At 39.5% G+C, this 26,799-nt stretch overlaps 4 protein-coding genes across 12 annotated transcripts; 2 read left to right on the top strand and 2 right to left on the bottom strand.

The window, feature by feature from the left end:
• Positions 1-8,662: 8,662 nt before the first annotated feature.
• Positions 8,663-13,877, bottom strand: mfsd11 (major facilitator superfamily domain containing 11). Of its 2 annotated transcripts, none has more exons than XM_035525326.2 (14): positions 13,683-13,877; positions 13,248-13,417; positions 13,079-13,134; positions 12,506-12,613; positions 12,255-12,334; positions 12,061-12,157; positions 11,890-11,948; positions 11,642-11,801; positions 11,508-11,548; positions 11,346-11,411; positions 11,025-11,150; positions 10,752-10,926; positions 10,385-10,520; positions 8,663-10,165 (listed from the first exon to the last, which is right to left on the bottom strand). In XM_035525326.2, exons 2-14 carry the CDS (start codon positions 13,341-13,343, stop codon positions 10,004-10,006), a joined length of 1,362 nt encoding a protein of 453 aa, XP_035381219.1. In that variant the 5' UTR covers positions 13,344-13,417; positions 13,683-13,877; the 3' UTR covers positions 8,663-10,003. The 2 variants fall into 2 exon arrangements, with proteins under 2 accessions (XP_035381219.1, XP_035381187.1); XM_035525294.2 differs by having other exon boundaries at positions 13,248-13,370.
• A 265-nt stretch (positions 13,878-14,142) lies between these two features.
• srsf2b (serine and arginine rich splicing factor 2b) lies at positions 14,143-18,316 on the top strand. 8 transcript variants are annotated; one of them, XR_004776618.2, is made up of 4 exons: positions 14,143-14,633; positions 16,138-16,453; positions 17,556-17,631; positions 18,045-18,316. XR_004776618.2 is itself a non-coding variant. In XM_035530993.2 (3 exons), exons 1-2 carry the CDS (start codon positions 14,284-14,286, stop codon positions 16,442-16,444), a joined length of 657 nt encoding a protein of 218 aa, XP_035386886.1. In that variant the 5' UTR covers positions 14,143-14,283; the 3' UTR covers positions 16,445-16,453; positions 17,556-18,316. The 8 variants fall into 8 exon arrangements, 3 of the variants coding, with proteins under 3 accessions (XP_035386886.1, XP_035386921.1, XP_081567156.1); XR_004776616.2 differs by adding an exon at positions 16,843-16,969 and having other exon boundaries at positions 17,556-18,316; XR_014122747.1 differs by having other exon boundaries at positions 16,138-16,969.
• Positions 18,317-18,429: 113 nt separating this feature from the next.
• Positions 18,430-19,835, bottom strand: mettl23 (methyltransferase 23, arginine). Its single transcript, XM_027009084.3, has 5 exons — positions 19,563-19,835; positions 19,370-19,474; positions 19,036-19,273; positions 18,854-18,938; positions 18,430-18,677 (listed from the first exon to the last, which is right to left on the bottom strand). The coding sequence occupies exons 1-5, from the start codon at positions 19,653-19,655 to the stop codon at positions 18,524-18,526; spliced, it is 675 nt and encodes a 224-aa protein (XP_026864885.1). The 5' UTR covers positions 19,656-19,835; the 3' UTR covers positions 18,430-18,523.
• A 189-nt stretch (positions 19,836-20,024) lies between these two features.
• Positions 20,025-26,735, top strand: jmjd6 (jumonji domain containing 6, arginine demethylase and lysine hydroxylase). Its single transcript, XM_027009082.3, has 6 exons — positions 20,025-20,454; positions 21,639-22,027; positions 22,389-22,675; positions 22,977-23,112; positions 23,434-23,572; positions 24,350-26,735. Exons 1-6 carry the CDS (start codon positions 20,326-20,328, stop codon positions 24,479-24,481), a joined length of 1,212 nt encoding a protein of 403 aa, XP_026864883.2. The 5' UTR covers positions 20,025-20,325; the 3' UTR covers positions 24,482-26,735.
• Positions 26,736-26,799: the final 64 nt, after the last annotated feature.

Below are 26,799 nucleotides of genomic sequence, written 5' to 3'. Positions count from 1 at the left end.
CCTTAACCTGTGGGTTTAACCCCTTTTCTTATAGGGTGGCCTGCCTCCAAAGGTGGAAACGGAAGGTAGGGGACGTAAATATTCATTAGATCATATCCTGACCAGCGTGTCTGGGTGATGACAGGACCTCTAGTGCTTCAGCCACAGCTCTAAAACTTACAGCTATGAGAAGTATCACCCATCATGTCGTGACATCTGTTTGATTTTTTTTTTAATTATTATATTTATTCACTTTAGGGTAGCCCCTAGAGAGAGAGAGAGAGAGAGAGAGAGAGAGAGAGAGAGAGAGAGAGAGAGAGAGAGAGAGAGAGAGAATATAGACAGCTAGGCGGGTTTACTAGCTGTTGCCGTCAATGCTGAGCTGCTTATCATAGGTAAACTTAAGTTTCCTCTTGTAGTAATTACTTACTCATCAGGTTATCAACTCAAAAGGCGGGGCTAACCTTTGACACTCCCTCTTCGTTCGCTTCCACCTTTCGACGGAGCTGCATCAGCTGCCACATGTCGTTCACTGATGTGGTGCTCCCAGAAGCGGTGCGACTAAGCAACTCTTGGCCGCTTGGAAACCGCTCCAGCGCGTTTATTTTGTTTTCTAGATGTCTCAGCCTGTCCTCCATGTGGTGGTAGATGTTTGGTCTCTCCCCTGATAAGGTGGTCTTGGTCGCGAGAGCCCCTCTGGGATCGTGACCCTCGTCCGGTTCTCTCCATTCAGCGGTAACATTTTGTATCTTCAAGTGTTCCAGGATCGCGTGCAACAAAGTGTGCAAAGCGTTGAAATTAACTGCTCCAATTTCTGGTGTGCCGATGGATAGATTCACCAGATCAAATAAATTTATGCTGGCTGTCATTGTCGCACAGATAGGTTGTTACATTATTTAATTACGAATAAGAATGAGTTAATTGCTCCTTTCGTTGCTTGGCTACGAAAAAGAAAGGAGGCTATTCTAAATACTCTAATAATACTCTATATACCCAGACATTACGGGCAGTCCTCTGTTGGAGTCACCCCAAAGGGAGAGACATCAAATTATATAACAAAAATCTGTTGGCAGATAATCAAACGCTTGGCGTCCACGGTTGCATAGCAACTGATATTGTGCCTAGTGAAAAGAGTATGCTGTTCCACAGAGATAAAACCGTGCACTATACACCAGCCCAACACTTTTGCATTAAATATTCAGAATATTCCCTTGGATGAAAATAATTCCCTGTTGTTGTTCAACTGTGGTCCAGGCTTACCTGATGTCTGTATTGACAGAGTTGTACTTACCCCTGATAACCTAAAAAGAGTCAAGTCTCTCAGTCAGTTAGGATGTTTTTAATACTAGCCCTACTATTTTGAGTTGAACAAAGTTGTTTAAGGGTAAAATGTGCATATTCTCTACATCAGTACACAGTAAAATCAAACATGTGAAACTAACTTTTAAAATTTTTATTTTAATTGCTATACTGAGACATTATCTTAATTCTACATCAAGAGTTAACATTTCAGACTATAACCTGTTATTCCTAGAGATTTGTGTACATATGTGTAACAATCTGTGGGGCTGATGTAAATTCACTTTACAGGTATTACACAAATTTTAGTTTGTGTATGTATGCATTCAACAAAAAAATTCTTACATAGAAAAGAATCTTTCATATGGGACATCCCACCAAATGCAACTGTTTAAAATTGTAACAAGCTAATTTTGTTTTATTATAGTGTACGAGCAAACACAGAAATATGTATTCATAGGCCTTTCCATATTGTCCTCTTTTGCATTGCAAAATCTGAGCTGTCTGCATTAGCTCTGAAGGTTTACAATTACAGCATTTATGGCATTAAACACTATGTGGGTTAGTTTTAAACTGCCCAAGATATGCAAGAAATATACATATATTCTTTCAGAATAGTATAGTTTGAGAGTGATTTATAATCAGCGCAAGCTTTGTCTTGTTTGCAGCCTCAAGCCAGCATTTTGTGGACTACACTTCCCAGAATCCTCCTGTTCAATCTAACTTCCCTGATTATTAGCTTCATCTGTATCTCTGCATGGACACTGCCTGGCCAAAAAAAGGTCTTTAGCTTTGATTACAGCACGCATTCACTGTGCCATCGGTTCCACGAGCTTCTGCAATTTCACAACATTTATTTCTGTCCAGAGTTGCATTCATTCCACACCTTGTATTGATGATGGGAGATTTGGACCATTGCGCAAAGTCTTCTCCAGCATATCCCAAAGATTCTCAATGGGGTTCAGGTCTGGACTCTGTGGTGGCCAATCCATGTGTGAAAATGATGTCTCATGCTCCCTGAACCACTCTTTCACAATTTGAGCCTGATGAATCCTGGCATTGTCATCTTGGAATATACCCATGCCATCAGGGAAGAAAAAAATCCATTGATGGAATAACCTGGTCATTCAGTATAATCAGGTAGTCAGCTGACCTCATTCTTTGGGCACATAACGTTGCTGAACCTAGACCTGACCAACTGCAGCAACCCCAGATCATAGCACTGCCCCCACAGGCTTGTACGGTAGGCACTAGGCATGATGGGTGCATCACTTCAGCCCTCTCTCTTCTTACCCTGATGCACCTATCAGTCTGGAACAGGGTAAATCCCAAAAGTTAAATGTAAACACCTAAATGATTTTAGCTAACTGTAATAAAATTAAATAATAGTTAAAAATCAAAATTGTAAATAAATAAATAAATAGGATTTTGGATGAAATTAATACAATTACAATTAAATGCCCTTATAATATATATTCTTCCTCTAGTGAATCAGTATGATCTGGACTTAATCTTCCACTTCAGATCCCTCAGATGCTGAATAACAAGACAAGAAGTTAATATCCAATAGAAATTTCCATGCACAGTTTTAATGTTTATACTACCGTCGTTTAGCTTGTATGTGCGTGTGTATACTGATGCTTCCCACCTATGAACAAGCTTTTCCCATCTCACCTTTGCTTACAAGCCGACCTCTAAGATTAAAGAAAGTACAATTAACCTTTCTGTTGTGGTCTTTTGTTTGGTCTTGCTTCTCTCTGCATGTCATTGAGATATATTCCATGAGGACGTTTCATGAGTGCATTTGCATAGTTCCTCTAGTTAACAAACACAGGCAATATATGTAACATGTTCCCAAGTATCCTATTAAACCTTTCAGTCTATCCATTTCCCACAAGATTATGGAAGATACAGTATTTGGCTACTGCAAACTGTCTGAGTAAATCTTTGATAAACACATTTCCGAAAGAGTTTATCATTTATGCCATTTAGCTGATGCTTTTATCCAAAGCAACTTATGACCAAATACAACTTGAGCAATTGAGGGTCAAGGGCCTTGCTCAGAGACCCAACAATGATAGGGCTTGAAGTGGCAACCTTCTGATTATAAGTTGAGTATCTTAACCACTGAGCTACCACTGCCCCATCATCATAATAGCAATTTAGCAACATGTCGAGCCTTCTGATTTATGCAAGTAAAAGCATTCACCAATTTTATAAACTGATTGTAACATCTAACACATCCACCCTTCTGCACAGTACAGGAATATCAAATTCAACAGGTATGGATGTTGGTATGGAAGTGTGTCACTGTTGTAAACTGTATGGTTCTGGTTTCAGCTGCTAGTTCCTGTCTTGAGTTTCTTATAGCACCCTGGTGCGTGCACCATAAGGGCTTCAGTCATCTCACCCTACCATTTGACTGTTGACACTGAACCTTCCAGTGGAAGGTATCCTGGACTCCCTCCCCATCTACTGATTAACTTCATTTACCAGATTGTCGTGTCAATCATTGAGCAGTCTGTGTCTTGCAGTTATTACAAAAGAGTCCCTGCTAAGATGTTACCTCATTCTTCCAGTCAGCTGTTTTTGCTGGTTTTTTGGTTTTTTTTTTACTATTTACTATGGCACTGTGTGCCTGTCAGAGGACCAGCTCAACTGTAAGCCTTAGCAGACGTGAACTTTCAACAGACTCTTAAACCATTGTAACAATGTTGTAAAATTTGGCTTGGATTAGCTTTTGAATTATGGACTCTTAAAAAGAGGCCCAGTTGTCATCAACAGGAACCATTATAGATTACTGGAAATGTAGAGCAATCATAACCCCCATGGAAGAGGGGCTCATGGACCCACCCTGACCCGGTGGACCTCGCAAGCCTCCCTGACCCATAGCCTGAACTTCCGGATCTGTAGCCTGATGCCAGTGATACCACTGACTGAGCCTTTTCATTCTGGTCCTGCTTCACATTACTACAACTGGCAACATAGTGAACAATGATGTTGCCATGTGCTCCAGTATTAGGTAATTGCTGTTTAAGCTGCAGGTAAAGTAGCACGAACATTAGTTTATCAGTAAAAAAGCAAAGGTGCTCTGCTCCATCACTTGGTTAATCCTTCCTCTATTTTTCTGTCCTTCTCTTATCTGACTCAGCATGTGTTCATCTTGGCTGCTCTACAGTTCTACCCATAAGACCCTTCTTCAACTTCAGCACTTTCTCATCCAGCTACTACACACCTTTCCTCTGAAAGTGTGTGTGTTTGTGTGTGTGTGTGAGAGAGAGAGAGAGAGAGAGAGAGAGAGAGAGAGAGAGAGTGTGTGTGTGTGTGTGTGTGTGTGTGTGTGTGTGTGTGTGTGTGTATGTGTGTATGTGTGTGTGTCAGTCTAAGTGAGAATGTGAGGATGAAGTCTCCACATACTAGGTGTGCAATTTCACACACAGATTTTTTCCCCCCTGTATTTTAAGGCTCAGTACCGTTTCAGTGTTGAGTGCTGCCACTTGCTGGTAGAAAGTAGCATTTACCTGAAGTTTGCCCAAAGTTGTGGCTGCTGATCTGTGCTGATGATGATGCTTCCTTTGTCCTGACAACACAATGACTCAAACTCAGTCACCTCCTCACCTACACCTGGGCTCTTTGACACACTCGCTGTGCTCCAACAAGTACACCTATAATAATTGTTTGTGTCTTTAATACTTTCACATGATTCACATGCTCCATTATATTTTCAAGCATGGCTTTCTTCAGCAGAATCCAATAAACAGAAAATTAAACTATGAATAAAAAACTGCTTTTCCAGGCATAATATTCCAGCCTGGGGAGAATGCAGCATGCCATACTACATACATTAATATTTCCCCTTGTCCAACATGCATCAAGGTCCTCTTAGTTACAGAGTTAAAACAGCTGTGTTTGAACAGTGGCCACACTAAATCATGCAAGCTTGTGTTAGATCAGTGTCTGCCATACTTGATCTTGCATGGCTGTCCCACAGCTCTTATATGTACAACTGATCATATATCCTCCATCAACCTACTTTAAAAAGGCACACTTAGTTAATTTAGTAGTATTTACTTTTTAGTAAAATAGCGTTTGTGCCATGTGTTAAATCCATTTAGTAATCCCACATATACCAGATGAATGTTTTGTCACTCCTCTCAAAAACCACAACCTGACAAATCATAGGTAATATAATGTGTACCACAAATCTTGGACTGTATTGAATTGTACACAGTCGTGTTAATTATATGGAATCACAATTTATCATTTTGATTAAGATAATCTGGCAAATAAAATTGAATGTCAGAAGTGTATCTTACTGAAATCTGCTTTTAAACTGTCAGTGTGAACACTAAACAGTTACCTGTTAAAGATTGACTACACTATCAAAGGCTGGGCCTTAATGGCATATTCATTGTTAAAGCACTAGCAAACCTTTATTTTTTGTGTCTCATTGATAATTGTGGCCTTCATAACCTCCCAAGCCATTAGCACCCACTTGTCATCCTAGTCACTAGTCATCCACTTGGATGAAGCACTGCTCCAAAACACAGATTCTCTTGGCAAGTGTCCACATGAATATACATATGAAAAGATATATGGAGACATACTCTTTGAGAAAGCAAGTCTTGCATAAGTGCCATATAATGAAGAACAGAACATAACCCCCCTCAGACACTGGATTTGGTTTCATTTTAGGCCTTCTCTACCAAATAGTTTTCACTGGCAAAATACTCTACAACATTCCTTCCAACAAAATCTGTTTTTCCAGCATTTTGTATGGAAAAGATTTACAGCACATGGACTTACCTAAAGACATCCACCCTCTTTTAGAGGAAAGTTATGGATATCTTTTTAGAGGAAAGTTACAGATATCTCCCTGCCCCCTTCACCCAAGTGTTGCGTTACCAGGACAGCCTGCAGAGGGGAGAATGCTATCAGTCAGAAAATACACCCCCTGTCTACCCCAACCTGTATGCCTAACCTCTTTTTATTTATTCAGTGGCCTTTTCCCCTCTTATTTCTGTTTGGATTCCACCATACCATTTGTTTGACTTCTTTGGTAAAAGAAACAAATTTGCATTAGGATTTTGCTTATTAGATTCATAGTACAACTCAGGTAACTAAGCCAGACAGAAGCCATGACAAAGACATTCCTCCAGCAGCTCTAAAACAACAGTCCCAGCCTGCTTGTAGCATTTGAGACAGGCCTTCATCCATGTTCTCACCATGCCCTTCTGTCTTTACTAGAAATATAATACACTTCCTTTTTCTCTGTGCTTTTACAGAGATGTGATTAAAGTCATAGAAAGATAGTTTGAAATCTTCACATACCTACTGATAAAAATATTTTGTATTCAATGTAATCAATATCCTGTAACCGTATTATTGTTATGAATTTTCCTAATAATAATACTGTAGTTTAAATGTATGACAGTCTATAGGAAACAAACAAAAACAAAAACACAATAATTATTTGAATATCATAAATAAGCCAAACATAAATGTCAGCCTATTATCACCTTCACATCCAGTGTGCTGAGTTGGATGTGATCTTATTTCTCATGAGCTGCACTCACACATCACATGTAGGGAGAAGAAGGAGAGAACTTGCCCTACAACAGCTTACTGGCCCACAGCTCTGAGTTCTTACAGCCTGGCTGTCCTTAACACAGAACCACATTACCAAACCCTCAACAGAGCCTCATGCCCTGAGCTGTCCCATAAGACACAGACCTACACCCATGCCAAAAATCTAATATGCCACTAACAAAACACTGCTGCTTAACACAAGAACTTTATCAAGTTCAAGACTGTTGTGAATGTGTAACCACACACTTGGAAATGAGTGGTCAGTCATTAACAGTGCTGGGGTGGGGTAGCAGGCTGTTAGGTTCCCCTCAACATTGACACACCAATCAACCAGTGTTTCCTCTACTAAAACTTTGTAACATGCACTTAATGTATGTACCACTTGCAAAAATAGCATTTCCTTGTTCTCTGCCTGCAATGAATTGTGCAAGCAAAGCAATACTCTGACTCGCGCATTCCCCTGCTTGCTCCGACAGATCACCCTCTCTGTCTCCTAGAAATGAGCACGCTGGGTAGGCTGGGTCAACCAGGGTCGGCTGTCTGCAGATGACTCTGAACACAACCAAATGGGGCTTTAATGATTCACAGGACCCAAGCATGACCTCTTTGTGCACTTTGTAATCCACCTCTAGGTGCTATTCTCTGTATGCTCAGTGGGGGGTTAATTACTTCAGAGCTATCAGAGGAAGATGGAAACATAATCTGGGGGGTGGAAGGGGGTATGAGTTCATTAGACTATAATTTCACAGACATGTCCAGGTCCCCAGCACTCTAACTTTAAAGCTCACAGCTATGATAATTTTCATCAATCATGTGACCATGGAATGACATCTGTTTTTTTTTTCTTTAAATGCTCTACAAGATCTGTCCTTATGTCTATTTTAGCATTATTTTGAGTGTTTATTTAGTTTATAAAAAAATAACCTTACTTAGGACATAATCTGACTCTCAATAAAAGCTCAGTGTCTAGTAGTCATTGTCTAAGTCTTTTATCATATATGTGTTTATTTCCAAGAGGACCTGATGCAATATTTCATTTAACCTCATCATAGCCACTTGATTGAGAAGGAAAACATAAATGGGTGGTTGGTTTGGTGGGAAAGTTGTGGTGTACCATGTTAGTTCTGATTGGGCAATATTAGTTTATATATATATATATATATATATATATATATATATATATATATATATACACACACACACACATGGATTTATGATGTTCTCCATTTGTTACTTTGCTCATAGCCTGTTTTAGACTATGAAATGAAACAAACATTAAGACCCTGTTTTTGCTTTAAATAATTTACACTTTATAATCATAGGTTTAGGAGCATTCTTAATGGGGTGATATTTGCAAAAATTGAGAGACAGCCTCTGAAATGACAACATCTCTTATGTTAACTAATCTGAATATGAAGAAGACAATTCACATTTCCTTCTGTGATGGCATGTCACACACACAACTTTCTTCTTCGCACTTTTCCTGCTAATCTGCTAAATTTGAAGCTAACAACTGTCTGAACTACTAATTGATAAGATTTAAAAAATAACTGTTTGCCATAACTATAAGGAATGTTTCCTTACAGGCTTCCTCAAGGACACAGTAGATCACCTGGAATTACAGCCATGACGTCCTAAAAAGGCTAATTTATATATTCTTAATAAAATTAGTTTTAGATATGTTGAATTTTAGATATGCCTCAGTTAAGAAAACCATAACTAATAAATAAAAGTCATAAGAACGATAAGTGTTTGCTTTTTAACCCATCATAAAATATCACTACCAAGAAACAGGAAAGGTGCAAAATAAATTTTAATCACATGTATATAAAAACAAGCAGAAAATCCTGATTCAATTAACAGTTTGTTAACAGTATAACAGTATATGACTAAAGTAAACAAATATTCATAAATTAAGTCTACCATTTACATCTACTCAAATGTCCCTCAACATCCTTTAGCTTGGCTTGTATTCAAGCTGAGAAGTCCAAAACACCACATAATCAACAGCACCACCCCAGAGTTAATATGCATCTCCTACCTACTCATAGAAATAAACTCTAAATTAAGATAAGTTACATTCTGTAAAAAATGGGAAAGTAATTCAGAAGATCAATTTTTGTGTCCAATGTAGACATAAAATATTCCATGGGTGCTTAGTGACTGGCAACATCAAAGAAAACTCTCCAAGCATAAAACTCCAGTTGTCAGAAGAGCTGAAATTTGTGGTTTTGCCTCAGTATGTTCCATTACAGCATTATCAAATAAATACTCTAGCTATATGATACATGCACTTCATCATAGTATGTTTTAATTGATGCTGGTATCCACAAGCAGATTCTCATGACATGATGATCTACAGGTTTTAAATCTCTTTTTTTTACCTATATTATTGAACATTTACTTCAGAAATAGGTCAAAGAAAAGGATCCACCTGAACTAAATACAAGCACAGTGCTAAGAAGTAGAGCACAGTTCTTTGGCTTAATGCAGGTATACTTTTGTGTTTTGGTTCAATTTCTTTTTTGGAGTTTAGGGTTTCTATACTACTCTAACTGTTCTAAATTTTGAAAATAAATTGTGACCTTAAATGGGAAGATATTCATTTTGTGTTAACATTATATAGTTTTGCTGTGTGTTATATTAAATTAACATTAAATAATCATGCTGTGGCATGGGACTGAAACAGCTAAAGATGTTTGAAATCAAGGGGATCTGAGGCCAAAATCATAATCTGAACCTGGGGTGAATTTGAGGAGTAAAATAAAAACAAAATTTCTAATATGAAAACATCAAGATCAAACAGTAATGGCTTAGTATATAAAAAAACAACAAAGATTCTTGTGTGTACCTGATTGGCTCTGATAAAGAAAAAAGGATACAGGGACAAGTTTTCCCCTTGGCTGAAAGGCCAAGTTCAGAATGTTCTCAGGGTTATGATTGGTCATCAAGAACAAATCACCTAAACACATCTCTGCAGGACTGCTTGTTCACTGCTCATTCACTGTCTCTGCCAGCTGAAGTTCCAACACGCAGCTGGAAGAAGGTGAACACTGGAGAGGAAGTTGCACTAACGTAGTCTTCTGCTGCAACATTCCAACCAGCTCCAAACATTATATGCAGTCATAATATGTCATTATATGCTGTCATAATCAGAGTCCCTTCGGTGGCTGACAGCCGTCCACTCAGCCACAAAGAAGGAGAGTGTGCCAATGAAACCTACCACCACCATTATGAGGAGCTGCCACTGCAGTAGGAGATAGTTACTGTAGAAGAATGCCAAAGCTGCAGTAATGGACTGCGTAGACCATGGGGAGAGAAAGCAGTTAGTACTGTGTAAATGTGAAGTGCACAAGAACATTAAAAGTTTCTGTTGTTCCACAAATGACTGTGGAAGTGGTGATTTCTATGCATTAAAACTTTAAACCTCACAGATTTAGATGTTTCTTTACAAACATCTAAATTCTTCCATGACCTAAACTGACTACTAGACAGACAACACCTGTGCAATGTTTACCTGTGCAAACTTGAAAACCGCGAATGCTGGGGCACTGTCATCACGGAATATGAATCCCACAATGCTGAGAAGCTGAGTATTAAAGCAGCTGTCACCCAGTCCCAGCAGGAAACTGCACAGCAATGCCACGCTTACGCTGATCCCATACACCAACAGGAATAACGAGAGAAGAGTCAAGACAAGCCCAATCAGACCATAGATAAATTACTGATAAATAATGCTAAACAATACCACTAGCATTTTTTTTTTTACTTAAATTAAGGCCACGCTAGCCAACATAACATTTTTACTGATACCGATACTAGCATTGTTTGGCAGAACTATGCATCTATATTGAGTCCTTTTTTTTTTGCTGTTCTCTACATACTTTGGAGTGATGAATCCCTGCAGATTGGTGCCTTCCTCGGGGGCCAAGGGTGCGTCACTGGCTATGTTGAGGAAGATCAAGAAGAAGGCCAAGAAATGGGTAAACAGTCCCAACAACACCACTGGGTTCCTTCCAAAGCGATTGAACTGGTTCAGCATTCCAAATATGGATCCACCTGAACAAAAAAAAAAAAACATGTCATTATATGTTTTATTGTTTGAAAGACATTGAGGAAGTCAGGAAACTTGCTGCTGTTGAGTTATACTGCCTTACCAAGTATTTCCCCAATACCAATAAAAATTCCAGAAAGACCAATGAGGCTCTTCGCGTTATCCCCAAAGAGAGTCATAGCTCCAATGCAGGTCCCATACACCCCACTGTAAAATGTCAGTTCCAGGCCTACAGAAAGGAAAGTATCATGGCAAAGCTCACAAAATAAACAAATTACATAAACCTAAGGGTACTATTAGTATTAATAGTACTAAGGGTACTACTACTAGGCCTATTAAAGCTGAACATTTTTAACAAACAAAATGTCATTCTATAGATAAATTAGGTGGCAAAAAAAATCGTCCTTCATAAATTTGTGCCTACCTGTATATGCGATGGATATACTCAAGAGCAGCATTTCTTTGGTCACAGCCAGCTGAACAGCTTTCTCTGTTTATTCAGCAAACATTAGGAGAATTTTGAAAGCTTAAGTGTTTATAGTATGTGTCTATAGTATGTTAGTGTAGTGCATAAGTAAAAACTTACTGAATGCATCCAAAGCCTGAGCTGCTAGACCCTTGGTCTCACTACACAGAACACACACACAGATCTTTTTTTCTCCCTTAGCAAGCACTGAATGTGCACATTTAATATGTACAAATTTGAATTTTCATACTCACACTGCCACTGAGTTACTCTCACAGACTTCCTTCGGCAGCAGTGACTCAGTCACCTCAGAAGATGTAGACTCCGGCTCTGTCCGTTGAATGAGGAAGAAGAGGAAGCTGCCAACTAGACTAATGACGGTGAGCAGGATGAACACTCTCTGACGGTCCTCATCTGACACACAGAGTGTTGACAGAGTTGTCATATTTATATCTGCAACTACTGCACATGCATACTGATGCCAGGGGGAAAACATCCTCACCTGTTATGTGAGCCTTGCCATGCCAAGCAACATATATGTACAGATTCCCAAAGAATAAGCTGCAAAACACACAAAAAACACCAGTAATCTCCCTTGTTGATTAGGATTCATACATCTTAGTGATAACAAAAAACTAAACCAGCCAAAAACAAGTCAGCAAACATACAGCACCTGAATTGTAGCAGGGCCCAGAATATTCCACTGTTTCGTCCAATGGTGGAGTCAGTGGAATTGATGGTGAGGAGGTTCCCCTGAGCTGTCCACAGTACTATGAATACAAAGATTCATCAATTAAGATGCAAAAATAGGAGGTGACAAGAATTTATGGGGAACCCTTGACAAAGGAAAAGATCGTCACACTCCACCTGCTGCTGCAATTCCAACTAAGACAGAAGCGGTGTAGAAACTCCACGTAAAAGGGTGGATGAACATAGCAATGTATCCACTAAAAAAGAGAACAGAAAAAAGTATCCATAAAAATATGTTTTCAGGACAATACATTTTTGCCCTATTACTGAAATGACCAATATATGTACAAAAGGAACAGCACAACATACAATTTAATTTAAGTACAGGAAATGAGAAAAAGCATACATGCACATCCATCTGGCCTTACCTGTAAACTAAACCACTGAAAAACAGTGACAACTGAGGTCCAATGACAGCGACCACTGAGGGAGCAATTAGATTTGATGCTGAGAAGACTCCATAGATAATTGCCATGCTATCAAAAAGAATCAAGTGGCTAAATTAGTTTGGGAACAAATGTGTGTCACTGTCACATTACAAGAGTTGCTAGCAGAGAAGTGTGTTAGCTTGCTTATGTAAATCTAAGAAAGAATGCTAATGGCTGTGCACATTCCACATTTACAATGCAATAAAATTCCAAACACAAACTATGCATTTAATTACAAGAATGTTTAACTGCCTTGTTGCAAACAATTCATAAATAAGTCAAAAGAACCTAACCAAGAAAAGTAATACAAACATTTATTAGGTTACAACACAAACACATATTATTATGAAGTTCCTGAAAATTCTAGTTAGCCGTCTGATCTCACAAAAGGAATTATCAGCAAGGTCACATGATCACAAATACAAACTACTGTCACGGAAAGACAAGCAAGCTCATATTCACAGCTGTGGCAACAGCCATTATAAACAGCAAATTATGAAAAGTAGCTTATACCTTGTGTAGCCACTACCATGGAATTCTGTGCTGTTGAAACTCTTTATCACAGTTTGCTGTGAAAAGACCAGTCAGAATTAAGCTGTCACTTTTTAGATCTTTTGTAATATCTTACAACTACAACAGTATAAAATGTGCGTACTGGTGTTTAGAAAACATATCATCTTACTTCAATGTTACCACAGGTTTGGAAGGCAGCGAACATGAACATGAAGCCAAAACCCAAAATGAAGATGTTAAGTAGGGTCTTCATTTCTGGACTCATCTTGCCGTATCTTTACTAAGCTACAGTCTGCAAACAGCGAACACAAAGAGATCCCTCAGGATGTCAAGTGACATCTGAGAGACAATCAGATGACTGTTTTAGTCAGGTAACCTGTAATGTTACCTGACGCAACCTAATTACCAATATGTTCTCATTTAGACAAGCCAATAATTGTGTATTGACTGTATTTTGGAACAATGAAATGAAATTGCCATTTCAAGTTCGCATTTAAACTTGCGTTGACAACATGGAAATAATCATATAAGCTCTTTAGGCTATATAATGAAGACTTTCATAGCTATAGCTAGCTAGTGTTGGTTTAACCAGTCGATACCTTACCGGAGATAATGATAATCTGGATCGGTTATTCTTCACAGCTTGAATTACTGCTGGACCACACTGGGCAATTACTTCACGTTTTATCTAATGTGCAACCGAAGACTCAGACCAGACTGTAATATTTCATACTATTTAGCTAGTGGTGCCTGTTCCACCACTGAATCGAAAATATGTATCATGTGAGGAGTCAGCTGGTTACCTGAATCACATTTAAAACTGTTTATGGGTAAGCGAGTTTTTAAAGTAATGACACGTGTCTTCCGGGTGACGGTGGTGTACTATTGTACTATAGTGGTATATGTCATTTCATTGTTGAGTTAACATATTTAATCGTAATGTGTTTATTTATTTATTTGGTAACTACTGAACATATAATTTTGTTAGTGAAGTCAATGTAGTGACTTTCTTTTGTCCTCCAACCATTATCATTAAAAGGAAAAAAATGTAGGTAGGACGCGCGAGATGAGCGTTGTGCGCATGCGTCCTGTGTGTGTGGGTAATGTCGCTGTGAGAGTTAGCTTAGCTTGCTCGTTAGTTTGAAATAGGCCTGTAAAAGATAGTAACGTCAAATACCAACGTGATTCTCAGCAGCGTTTGGAAAATGAGTTACGGTAGGCCACCGCCCGATATAGAGGGCATGACTTCGTTAAAAGTGGACAACTTGACGTATCGAACATCACCAGAAACTCTGCGCCGAGTGTTTGAGAAGTATGGTAGAGTTGGGGATGTGTATATTCCCCGAGATCGTTACACTAAAGAGAGCAGAGGTTTCGCTTTTGTCCGATTCCATGACAAGCGGGATGCCGAAGATGCGATGGATGCGATGGATGGAGCAATTTTAGACGGACGGGAACTGAGAGTTCAGATGGCCCGTTACGGAAGACCACCAGATTCTTACTACGGCGGGGGCCCGCCAAGAAGGTACGGAGGATATGGTCGTCGCAGCCATAGGTAAGAACAGATTTAGCTCAGGTTGCGGTAACTTACTGTAGAATGTAAGCATATATAACTTACCATAAATGTTTCCTTCGATGAATTGAAACTGGAGGTATTAATTCGAAAAATGATCAAATCTTTAGCTAGAAACAATCGAAACATCGCACCTCAGTGACATCTGGTGATCGGGTAGTGTTCAATAAAACCATTTTTGGCAGGCAAGATAATTATGTAGTTAAACTGATGAAATTATGAGGAATAAGGGTTTCGTTAAGATACCATAGCTGGAGTTTAAACGATCGCATCTGATACTGAAACGTCATTAACTACATTTGATAGTTAAATCACAAGTAATGTATTGTCTTTTTGATTTAGCAATTTCCAACGGAAACGTTGTAGCTATAAGTTAGTTAACCTATAAGCAATTGGTTTCCTATTTAACCAAATACTGGATAGCGAGGTCAAGTAACCTATCTTGGGTATGCAGCAACTCGGTGGCATATAGCCAACGCCACTGTTATCTTACTACGGTTGTCCGGAGAGCCAGATAACAGTATTTACGAAACAAACAAAAGTAGAGAACATAACATTTACGGCATTTGGTAGACACTCTTATTCAGAGCTACTTACAAGTGTGCTTTGTCTTTCACTCATAGAATATCTCCTAGCCAGTACAGTAGGTTGGAGTCCAAGATACCTGTATCTCAACAAAATTCTAGTTCAATGGGTATCAATGCTGATGCCTAAGTGCAAAACACACAAGCTCTATAACGGACAACAAGAAGTACAATAAACAATACTGTACAATAAGTACTAGAGTTTGCTAGTCAACATAAGAGCAGGATCAGTGGTCATTTAAATATTCCACAGATAGATGGGTCTTCAGTCTGCGTTTGACTGCATTAAGTGAGAACACAAATATATTGAATGAAAATGCATTACAAAAACGAAGCATTTTAAAAACAATCTATTTGTGGGAACAATCCAAAGCCCGCAGCACTAACAAGTATTTAGTTTCATACTAACATTCAGCCATAACAACCGCATTAACCAAATTTTAAAAAATTTGGAAGTTCCTTAGTTACAACTGAAGCGCTCCTAGCCAGTAGAGGTCGACGTTGTATGCAATAATATGTGACCATTGAATCGTGGAATCGTCATCGAAGCACGTGGAATCATCTAGCTACAAGTTACTTAAAATGAAGTCGATAATATAAAGCTTTTACACATGAAGTACCTGCATTTTTTAAAATTAAGAAATATGGCTTCGCTTTTGTTATAGAAATACAAATGTGCATGTCTGATGTTTACTGAATTTTATATTGCTACAAATAAAGGAATAATCTTACAATGTGTTCCTGTATAAAATATAATCACTTCAGCACCATTATGTTGGACTGTACTGTAACTGATGTTAGGCACTTTGATATATTCATAAATATGAAATGAGTACAAATTTTTGTCCATTCTGGTGCCAGTAGTCTTGTTTGTTCAGATAATTCACTTTTTTCCCTTCCAGTCCAAGGCAACGAAGACGCAAACGATCAAGAAGCAGAAGCCGCTCACAATCTCGGAGCCGCTCTCGCAACAGCAGGTCGAGGTCCCGTTCCTATTCTCGTTCCCGATCCCATTCAAAGTCACGTACACCTCGCAGGAGCAAATCTAAGTCACCATCCAGATCTAGGTCTCGATCAAGGTCCAGATCCCAATCCAAATCAAAGTCACACTCCAGAAGCCATACACCTGCATCCAACAAAGACTCCAAGTCAAGGTCGCGATCCAAAAGTCAACCTAAGTCCACTGGAGAGGACGGAACCGGGTCCTAAGGAATTATGGTAAGAAAACACAAAACTATTTAAAGTACTGTTCCGGTAGACTAACAATGATGCATGCTTATTTGTTTGCTGAATCCATTTTTTAGATTCTGCTACCCATCAGTGTGTATTCATAGGGCAGAAGGCAGGCCTAATGGCACCACCGTTAAAAGTACATCAATGGTATATTAACGTTCGAGAACAATGAATCTATTTTACTAGGCTTATTAGATCTGAATTGTGTACAAGCCTTTTTATTTTATGACTGTTAGGGTTGCAGAACAGGGTTTTCAACAGGCATGTTTTATAAATGTTTGACATGTTGAGGAGCTCATATATGTATGTATGTATGACACTGCTGTGTAATGGTACTGAACTCACTGTTCATCAAAACTGTGGAATTCTCCAAGCTGCTGAGTGCTGTCTGCTGTAAAAGACGAGTGTGAGGGGAAGTTTGAGCAGTTAGGTCTGTGTGATCCCGCTGCCTGCCGCTGTTGGGGTTGCTATGGAGCAGATTGGTGTTGGGGTGGTTTAAAGGTATGTCTGTGAGACGCTGGACTGCCAAAATGTCATTATGTACAGCTCTCCTTTTGAGCATCAGTGGGTAACTACAGGTTGTCTCCTTTGTTTGTTTTGGCCCCATCAAGTTCCTTTGAGACACATAACCGCGCATAGTGTCTAAAAACATTCCTATTTTCAGCAGGTATGGCTAGTAACTAAGACAATAGTTAACAATGAATAGAGTGCATTTCAAAAATTCTGCATTTTTATTGTAGGTATGTCATATTGAGTTTATTAGTTTAGCTGTAATACAAGTTATCTGCCCTGTATTGGGTTGATCTGTATATGAATACTTTATTGGACAACACACATTTTGTATGCTTTGGTAGATTTTTAAGTCAAACCAGAAAATGTAAACCTTTTTATGAAATGTTGAAAGCAATCTTGTTCTGTGTTATTGGAATTACTTTTATGAACTGGGCTACTTTTTTATGCGCACTATGTGATCTAATCACATTTTCTTTCAAGACCCCCAGAATACTACTGAGTCACTTAACCTCCCTATTTTACATTTTACATTCATCTTTGACACTCCTATGACCACTTTCTTGCTTTCCTCCAGATATATGCATCTGTGAGACACCTCTGAAGATCTTGCCTGGAAGCCTGAAATACTCCTTGCGCACTACGGATGAAAGGTGTTTTCATTGTTCAACCATTTTAGCCATTTCACAAATTTCTTAGTAGCTTGAATAAGGTGGTTAATTTTTCATGTCCTGATGTCTTTTGGTTTATTGACTAGGATGAGCACCACTTTTGTATTGATTTCTAAGGTAAACCCTTTTAAGGTAGTGCTGAGGTCTCATTTGTACCTCATTTGTGATTTTTGGGGTTTTTTTTCCGGTAAAGAATCCCTTTGATTTTTCTTGTTTTAATTTATTTCTGAAGTAAACTGTTTAATCTACACCAATTCTGAAAAATATTTGGGAAGAATTTTCACTTTTTGATGAGAATAAATTGCAGGTCTGATGTTACATCTTTGTATTATTGGTTTTCATTCAGTTTACAACTTGGTTCTAACCTTCTGTCTTGTGTATTTTTTGTGCACTAGGCGCAGTTGTAAAGCAGTTGAGTATTGCTGGTTAGCTGTTAAGATCCAGTGTTGCAGTGCTGAGTGCTTGGCTGTTTCCAGTTGGCTGTTTCCAGATTGCTTTGGTGTGGCTGATAAAACAGCACCTGCAAATAACTGCTTGGTGGTTTATGATTGTCTGCAAATCTACTTTCTTTTGCTGTTCTATGAATTATATAATGCTATTGGATATAACAAAAGTTTTGGTTTTTTTTTAATTTCTGAATCATCAATAAACTTGTTGGTGCATTTTCTATTTCTGTATCAAACAATCCTTGTCTGAACTTTTATTTTAATAAATATTTTAATACAGCCTTGCTCTTTAGTGGTAATATGCAGATGACAAAATACGTAAATACTTTAACAATTTCCAGAGTATGAAATACTTTAATAAATATACTTTACAAGTGCCTGCTATTTCAACCAAGGCTTGTAGTCACATACATCAACAGCATCAAGCCTTACCCCCTGGTTACAATCATCATTTGTATAGTGTGATTCCCAGGTAGAGTTGATCCTGCTAAGTGGCTTTTGTTTGCATGAAATGTGTCCAGTGGAATATTGGTACACTGCAGGTCCCACTTGTGCAGCAAAGCCTCTATAGACCAGTCAGTGCTGAAATGGTATGAAACGTCAATGGATGTGTTAACAAGACCATTAATTTCTTGATTAGGTGGTTGCACATTGCTGAGAGTAATAGATTTTCAGGATGAGGTAGCTGGTACTCAGACATTCATCTGTATGTTTCTTCATTATCTCTCCATACACCTAAGAAATGAGGGGACTGTTACCTCCGCTCCTGATAAGTGGTCCAGAACTGACCATTAGGGTTTCGTTTTAATAGAAAGGACACCGTCACAAGGACATCTTCAAAATCTGTAAAAAGCAGAATAAATGCTCATATTTTTGACCGTTCCGAGTAGTTCGTGAAGGTAGACTATGCAGGAAGCAACTAAATGATGAAAAAAATCACCTTGAGGCTCGTAGAAAACATCTGATCCCAGGATAACATCTAGAGCTGGCAGAGAAATTAACTCGGGTGATACTTCACCCCAGGTAAGGCCTACCACAGGTACACTCGGTAGATTATTAACTTCGCAGGAGCGCTTGCAGTTTCTTAGGCAGAGAGGAAGTTCAGCACTGTCTGACAGAATCACTTGAGATCCACACTTTGCTGCCACTATGCCTGGTAAACTCACCCCAGCACCTAGCTGTTATAGTGGTTAAAATATGTATTTTTAGATATGATTCATTGCGAATGCATGAGTCACAACGAATTTAGTCAAACTGTAATCAAAACGCTTCACCTCCAGTACAGTCTTCTTCTGTAGGTTCTCTCTTGTAGTCCATACGTATTGTGCCAAAACCACCGCACAAGGCCACACGTACATTCCATATTGCGGATCAAGAACCTGGATTACACACGCAAAATACATTACTGGTAACAAAATATATCTTTGTCAACTAAAGTAGTTTCATGTAATGCGTGCCTTTCAATACCTCTGGTATGGACACTATCAGTGTTTGCGTGCCATCGTGGTTCTTAAATGTGAACGGTTTCCGTACAAAACATGGATTGACGGATTTGCTCATGTTTATGATGTTGCAATATGTGTTTCTGTTTCACTATGTAGCATAACCTAAAAATAAATTAGTACAAATGCATAATTTTAAAAAAAAACCCAACGTCCTGACTGCAAACAGTGGGAAGGAAAGAAATACGTGTTGATAGTGCGTTAAAACCATGCAGCCAATCAGATATGGGTTTTTAGGCGGTCTGCTTCTTTGTTGCTTTTCTATTGGATGACAATTTGACTGGCGGCAAAAAGTATTTATCGCAGCCAATTAAAATTTGCGGTTGGAAAGACTCTGAAATGATAGCAAATAGCTGTCCTTATATTGCGCGTAAGGCGGGACCTAAAATAATTAATATTAGGTTGTACACATGTTGGAGTTGGTGAGCTTGTCGCCTGGTTGTCTTAAGTTCATTTTGAGTAGTTTCCATTCTATACTGTTACTGAAATAAACACATTTTGGGGGTTTTGTCTTTATTAATCCGAATTAATAAAGACTTAATAAAGAACTACACAGAAACCTGAATAGCTATTGCCTTGCTAGCTAACAAATTACTGATGCTTTGTACCGTGCTTGATGGCTAGCTAAATTTAGAGCTACTAGTAGCGCCACTTTCACGAAGCTAGCCTACTCGGCTAACCACTTTTACTGCAGACTCAACTTGAAACAGCGTAAACACCGTGAGGGAATGAACCACAAAAGTAAGAAACGAATCAAAGAAGCGAAACGGAGTGCCAGACCTGAATTAAAGGATTCAGTTGACTGGACAAAACATAACTACAGCGAGACGTTCGATCTTTCGCTCCGGACAGTGAAGGTAATGAATGTTGGGTAGCTACTTGGCTATCTGCTAACTCACAGCACTGACAGCTAGCTAGGTTAGCTGGTTGGCTAGCTCATGTTAGGGAGATGGAAGAGGAGCTTCAAGCTAGCGTCTTCTCCCATAGTGTTTTTAATAATGTCAAAACCTCTTGACAGTTTTCCACGTCTTGTGTAATGGTACTGACAAGATGCCAGCACAGAATTACCCATACAAGACATTATCGGTCGGAGCATGTTCCAGTTGCCAGTAACGATAGCTGTATTGTAGCTAGGATACGTTGGTTACTGCACGTACACCATGACGAGGTAGCTGGTGTCTCGTGTCTTTGGTTGCGCCAGATTCTCATCAGTTCTGCACTCTCGATTTAGCTGACTTAACCTAGTTATCTAGGTACAACATGTAGTAATTGGTTGTCTAAATATAATGATAATTCAAATTATTTACAGTTTTTTCGGCCTGATTTGTCTGTATTGGTGGTGTCTGGATTACCTGTACAACTGACAAAACTAATTGTCAAGATTGATAATAATGATGATAATAATAACAGCAGCAATGTTATTGTGATGTTTTCTTAGTGCTCTTTATGTATGTCACACATTCTTTTGCTTCGTGATTAGTGGGAGATTTGTTCATTAGAGAAGGCCTGTTGGGCTCTGCTTTGGTCAGCTGCTAAAAGTACTCTGAGCATTCCAAACTGAAGCAGTCTAGACAGGGCCTGGGGTAACCAAATCATCACTGCTTCCAGTTCCACCTTTGTGCTTGTGACTCTCAAATAAGTCAAAAGAATAACATTTACTGAATTAATATGTAAATTTACATACATTGTACTACATTCAAAGGAAAACTTGTAGTGCATGCAAAGAATGTGATTGGATCACATGGCAGTCACATGGATCAAACTTCAGTAAGGCAATTTGAATGTATAGTATAACTCTCTCAGTCTATAATTAGCTGTCAAGTCAAGGAAATAGTCAAATAAGCTTATATATAATAAAAGAAGACCTTGAAACACCTTCATGGCAGATAGATGAATATGTAAAGTAAGTATTTATTAAAAAAAAAAAAAAAAAAAAACCTAAACTGGGGCATCAGGACTGGTCCAGGTTTCAGTCCTCTATACATTCACACCCTCCCAGTTGTCACTCTCCCACAACAGGAATTTTCTCCTTTTGCCTCAGGACAATGTAGAGAGAGTAGACACCCTGCATCTGAGCCCCGAAGACTTTGTCCAACGCTTTGAGAAGCCCTATAAACCTGTCGTCCTGCTCAACTGCCAGGAGTCATGGCCGGCACGGGAGAAATGGACCCTAGAGCGCCTAAAGCGCAAGTACCGCAACCAGAAGTTCAAGTGCGGTGAGGACAATGATGGCTATTCAGTGAAGATGAAGATGAAGTATTACGTTGAGTACATGGAGGCCACTCAGGACGACAGCCCACTCTATATCTTTGACAGCAGCTACGGCGAGCATGCCAAACGCCGCAAACTCCTCGAGGACTATCAGGTGCCCATCTTCTTCAGGGACGATCTCTTTCAGTTTGCCGGGGAGAAGCGCCGGCCGCCATACAGGTAATACATGGGCCAGTGTGCTTAGTCAGCTGTTCAGGAGTGTTTAATATACAGGATGGTAACCAAATGTGCGTGTTCTGTCATACACTCAGTAAGAAAGTAGGTGGTATTACCCGGTACACAGAGTCTGAAGTTCTTGCACCCTGGGCACCAATTTAGCTGACTTTGCACAAAATTGTTTTAATGTTGCTTAGACCTCTCCTGTAGCATTTGTATTGTACCACACTGTATACAAATAGTTTGGCCTGTGCCACGAATAGCTATACACTGACCAGTGGGAGAGTTGAAGTGTCATTGTTGACTTCCCTTGTACTGCTGAAAGAGTATTTTAGTTATGAAGTACCCATGCCTCCTTCATCAGGTGGTTTGTGATGGGGCCTGCTCGCTCTGGCACAGGAATTCACATCGACCCACTGGGCACGAGTGCGTGGAATGCCCTGGTTCAGGGGTACAAGCGCTGGTGCCTCTTCCCCACCCACACGCCACGTGAGCTCATCAAGGTGACCCGAGAGGAGGGTGGCAACCAGCAGGACGAGGCCATCACCTGGTTCAGCGTGATCTACCCGCGCACACAGCAAACCACCTGGCCAGCTGAGTTCAGGCCTCTGGAGATCCTGCAGCGCCCCGGCGAGACAGTCTTTGTTCCTGGTGTGTTACTGAAATTTTTTGTCCATATTTTATCATGTTGCAACTCTGTTCTGCTACTCTGGCACGATTAAGTATATAGTGTCTTTATTAGATTTACAGTTGTTGGAGGCAGCTATACTCAGAATGCATTGCTTAAAGGGGTAGCCCAGTAGATGTACAGGGAACATGGCAAAGTAATGCCAGAAAGTGTGGTGGGCAACACTCAGGATATGTCTGTACTAGAACCCTGACATTGTGTAAACTTCATGGATGGAGCTTGTGGGATTTCATGTCATGGCAACATGTGTCTCCTGTCCCTCAGGTGGCTGGTGGCATGTCGTCCTCAACTTGGACACCACCATTGCAGTCACTCAGAACTTCGCCAGTAGCACCAACTTCCCCATCGTTTGGCACAAGACGGTCCGTGGCCGACCAAAGCTTTCCCGAAAGTGGTACAGGTGAAAAGGGTTCTCAGGGGTAGGGGTAGCTGAGTGGTTAAGGTTCTTGACTAGTAATCAGAAGATTACCCATTCAAGCCACACCACCACCACTGTTTGGCCCCTGAGCAAGGCCTTTAGCCCTTAATTGCTCAAAGTGTATTCAGTCATAATTGTAAGTCGTTTTGGATAAAAAATGTCAGCTAAATGCCATGAATGAATGATTGAATGAATGAATGAAGGGTTCTGCAAGTATGTTCCTAAAACATTGTTGCAAAGCTTTGTGGCCTCAATATATTGATGTTTAATTTGCTTCTTGCATTCATTGCTTATTGCCTCTAGAATTCTCAAGCAGGAGAGGCCTGATTTAGCTGCTCTGGCAGATAAAGTAGACCTACAGGAGTCCACGGGCATTGCTTCGGACAGCTCCAGCGACTCTTCCTCCTCCTCTTCCTCTAGTTCCTCTGAATCGGACTCAGAGGTACATCCTGCCCCTCCTGGCCACACAAATACATGCACACACTGTCGTTCACTTGAATCTGTTCAATTGTTCACAGACACATACATCACCCATACAGTTCACACACATTAAAAGTATAGTAGTCTTTCCACACTCCATGTAAAGTTTAATTATGAAAAGTGTCTTCCATACCTTTTGTTTCATTTGCATTTTATACTCTATGTACATGCAATCTTAGAAATTCTGGATGTTTTCATAGTCGAAATGAAGAGTATTGTGTATTGAGTGAGGAACAAAATAATGTTTCTCTGTGACACAGCGATGCATTTCGCAGCAGCAGATGGTGAAACCAGACAGTACTGTACAATAATTTTAGACATCAAGCAGAGGGGTAATCAGCAGTGTGGATTACTATTTTGCATGTTTTACTATTTTCTGCCTTACATTCAAGTTTCTGTATAAATCATTCTCTTATACTTAATGTGCTGTTTGTGACCTCTGGCAATAAATTAGACAAGGGTGTTCCATATTGTGCTGTACAGAGTTGATTTGTACTTGGCCACTGAACCTTTATAATGTAAGTTTATAGTGGGTTATTCTAATGAGTTAGAATGTAATTTATGGCATAAACTTTGTGTTTCAAATGTTTTTTTTTTAATGTGAACTTAGACAATGAGGGCCTATGCTCAGAAGATCACACACCATACTCACAACATTGATTGTATACGTAATGTGTGCACACGTGCGTGTCTGTGTGTGTGAGTTGTGAAATACTGACTGTGTTTATCTTCTTTGTAGGCAGGAACAGGCTCTGAGGGCGATGCCATGGCCCACCGCAGGAAGAAGCGGAGAACCTGTGGGATGATGGGAAATGGTGACATCACCAGCCAAGATGACTGTGTGAGCAAAGAGCGTAGCTCCTCACGGTGACATCCTGCTCCTTGGAGTGCTACCGGAGGGGCTGCAGGTGGCGGAGTCTCCCAAGACATATCTCTCTTTCTTTCTCTCTCTCTCTCTCTCTCTCTCTCTCTCTCTCTCTCTCTCTCTCTCTCTCTGTCTTTTGCCTCCTCTCTTCTCCTGGTGTCCCTCTGGCTAGTAGAAGTCTGCTGTTGAAGCCTGGCCACTTAGCAATGTCAACTCTGGTGCGATGTCTGAATTTCTGTCACTAATGTGCTTTTTAGTCATACATGAGACAAAAGAAGGATGGAATATCCAAGTTAGTCTTTGCTGGGGCAGGGTTGGCTGTAGTGTGAATGAGTTGAAGGGAAGAAGAATGTGTGTGTGTGTGTGTGTGTGTGTGTGTGTGTGTGTGTGTGTGTGTGTGTGTGTGTGTGTGTGTCTTTGTGTGTGTGTTGGCATCCACTGACAGACTCTTGACTTATTGTGTGGCATTGACCTGAACAGACTGTAGTGATTATGGACTAGCTGCCAGTGATTACGTGTTCATCCTCCACACTCCGCTTTGTCCACTTAATAAATGGTGGGGGCTTTTTGATGTGTGATGCTGCTGCCTTTATCTCTGCACAAGAAAGCTTCTACCCCCCCCCACCCCCCAGCTGATTGTTTTTGTTGTTCTATCCACATCAGATCTTTGTTTCTGCTGTATGAATCATTTCATATGAAAGTAGTTTTTTACTGCTAATCAATATTCTAGGGGTGCGTCATACACATGGACCCTAACTAGCTTTTTATACAGGCAGATCTTTGATGATTAATATAATATAAGACATGAATAGTGTTTTGCCTATATAAAACAGTCCACATAAATGTGAGTGTAAATGAATAAGGAATTCTAAATCCATGTGGGAATTAATTTCAACATTAGACTGAAGTTCTAGAAATCACTTTTAGCTTGCAAAATAATTTGTCCATGCCAAATGCATTCCTGAGTTAAATCTACTAATCCACTGGTTGGATATAATTCACATGTGATGGTTTCATTTATGCGAGTACTTAATCCATTCTCTTGAAGTCTTGGAAAAGTAATACCTTTTGGCAAAATAGTGGTTCTTTATAGGGACAGTGCCAATTAATTTATGCAGTATTAAATATGGCCTCAAGAATACTATTAATATTTAGATCACAACCTTGAATTAACCCTCCCACTTATTCAACATCAAGAAGTGGATAGGCTAGGGTAGGCTAGACTTGCAAACTAGGCTATATTTGGACAGCAGTGTTTAAATAAGCATGCAGACCAAATCTGGTCTTTCTGTTTGTTTTGGTAAAGAAGACATTTAACACTAGGTGGCAGCAGTGCATATTGTTTGGGTTCTAGGAGCTAGGAGTCCAAAATTCTCCCATTATAATTGAAATATTAAGTACATGAAAAAGGGGAAAAAAGGCAAACACGATTCTTTGAACATCTGTAATAGAACAATATGGGTAGTCTTCTAATTCCTTGTCAGTGATTACAGGTTGGTCAAATTTGTTTCATGTTAGAATTGGATCAATTTTGTCTATTGTTTAATATAATTAAATCATAGAAATTAAATTCTAAAAGGGCAAACACACAACAAAGTAACCATAAAGGAAAAGTATTTTCACAGTTTCCTTACTATTGTTTTCAGACTCAAGAGCAGTCATCAGCTGGTTCATCAGATGTGTTGTATTGCACATTGGGGGTGTTACAGAATTGGAAGCAATTGGTTCTTGTGCTTTGAAGACTAGTTACATTTGTTCTGAGTGAGACATGATATCCAGCTGTAAATGTTTGTAACTTTATGTGGATTAGTGTCTCTCCTAAAAAAGTGCCTATTTGTCCCTAATGGTTCTGTTGTTGCTCTAACAGTAAGGCTGCTTACCGGCAAAACTGCCCCGGTTTCTAATGTTGCAATTTGTGACTGTTAATTAAGGAGTCATTGTAATATGTTCATGGTTATGTTTTCAAATGCATTTGGAGTACAGATTTCAGATATATTTTGAGTACAGATTTCAGTGTATTTCAGTTCAGTCTTATGGGCAAGTACATCATCTCATACGTGCTGCTGTTTTTACAGTGAGGTGTGATAATTGGGGCTCTCACCATTTTTTCTCGGCACGTTTGTTTCAGTCCCTGGGCTCTCACATTCATTGCTTTTGCTCCACTGGGCTTTAGGTGTGGAAAAAAGAAACAAAAGACACCTTGTTGTTGCTTGGATCAAAGCAAACAATCTGATATTGATTTAATAAAGCTTTCTATGTATTGGTGTGGTCCTCTTTTGGCTAAAGTTTACATTACAGTGCAACATATATCTGTATGCTTTGTT

The sequence above is a fragment of the Electrophorus electricus genome, chromosome 3 (assembly GCF_041902795.1).
Source record: "Electrophorus electricus isolate QZ-2024a chromosome 3, ASM4190279v1, whole genome shotgun sequence".
NCBI lineage: Eukaryota > Metazoa > Chordata > Actinopteri > Gymnotiformes > Gymnotidae > Electrophorus > Electrophorus electricus.
This window is presented reverse-complemented; position numbering and strand designations above follow the sequence as displayed.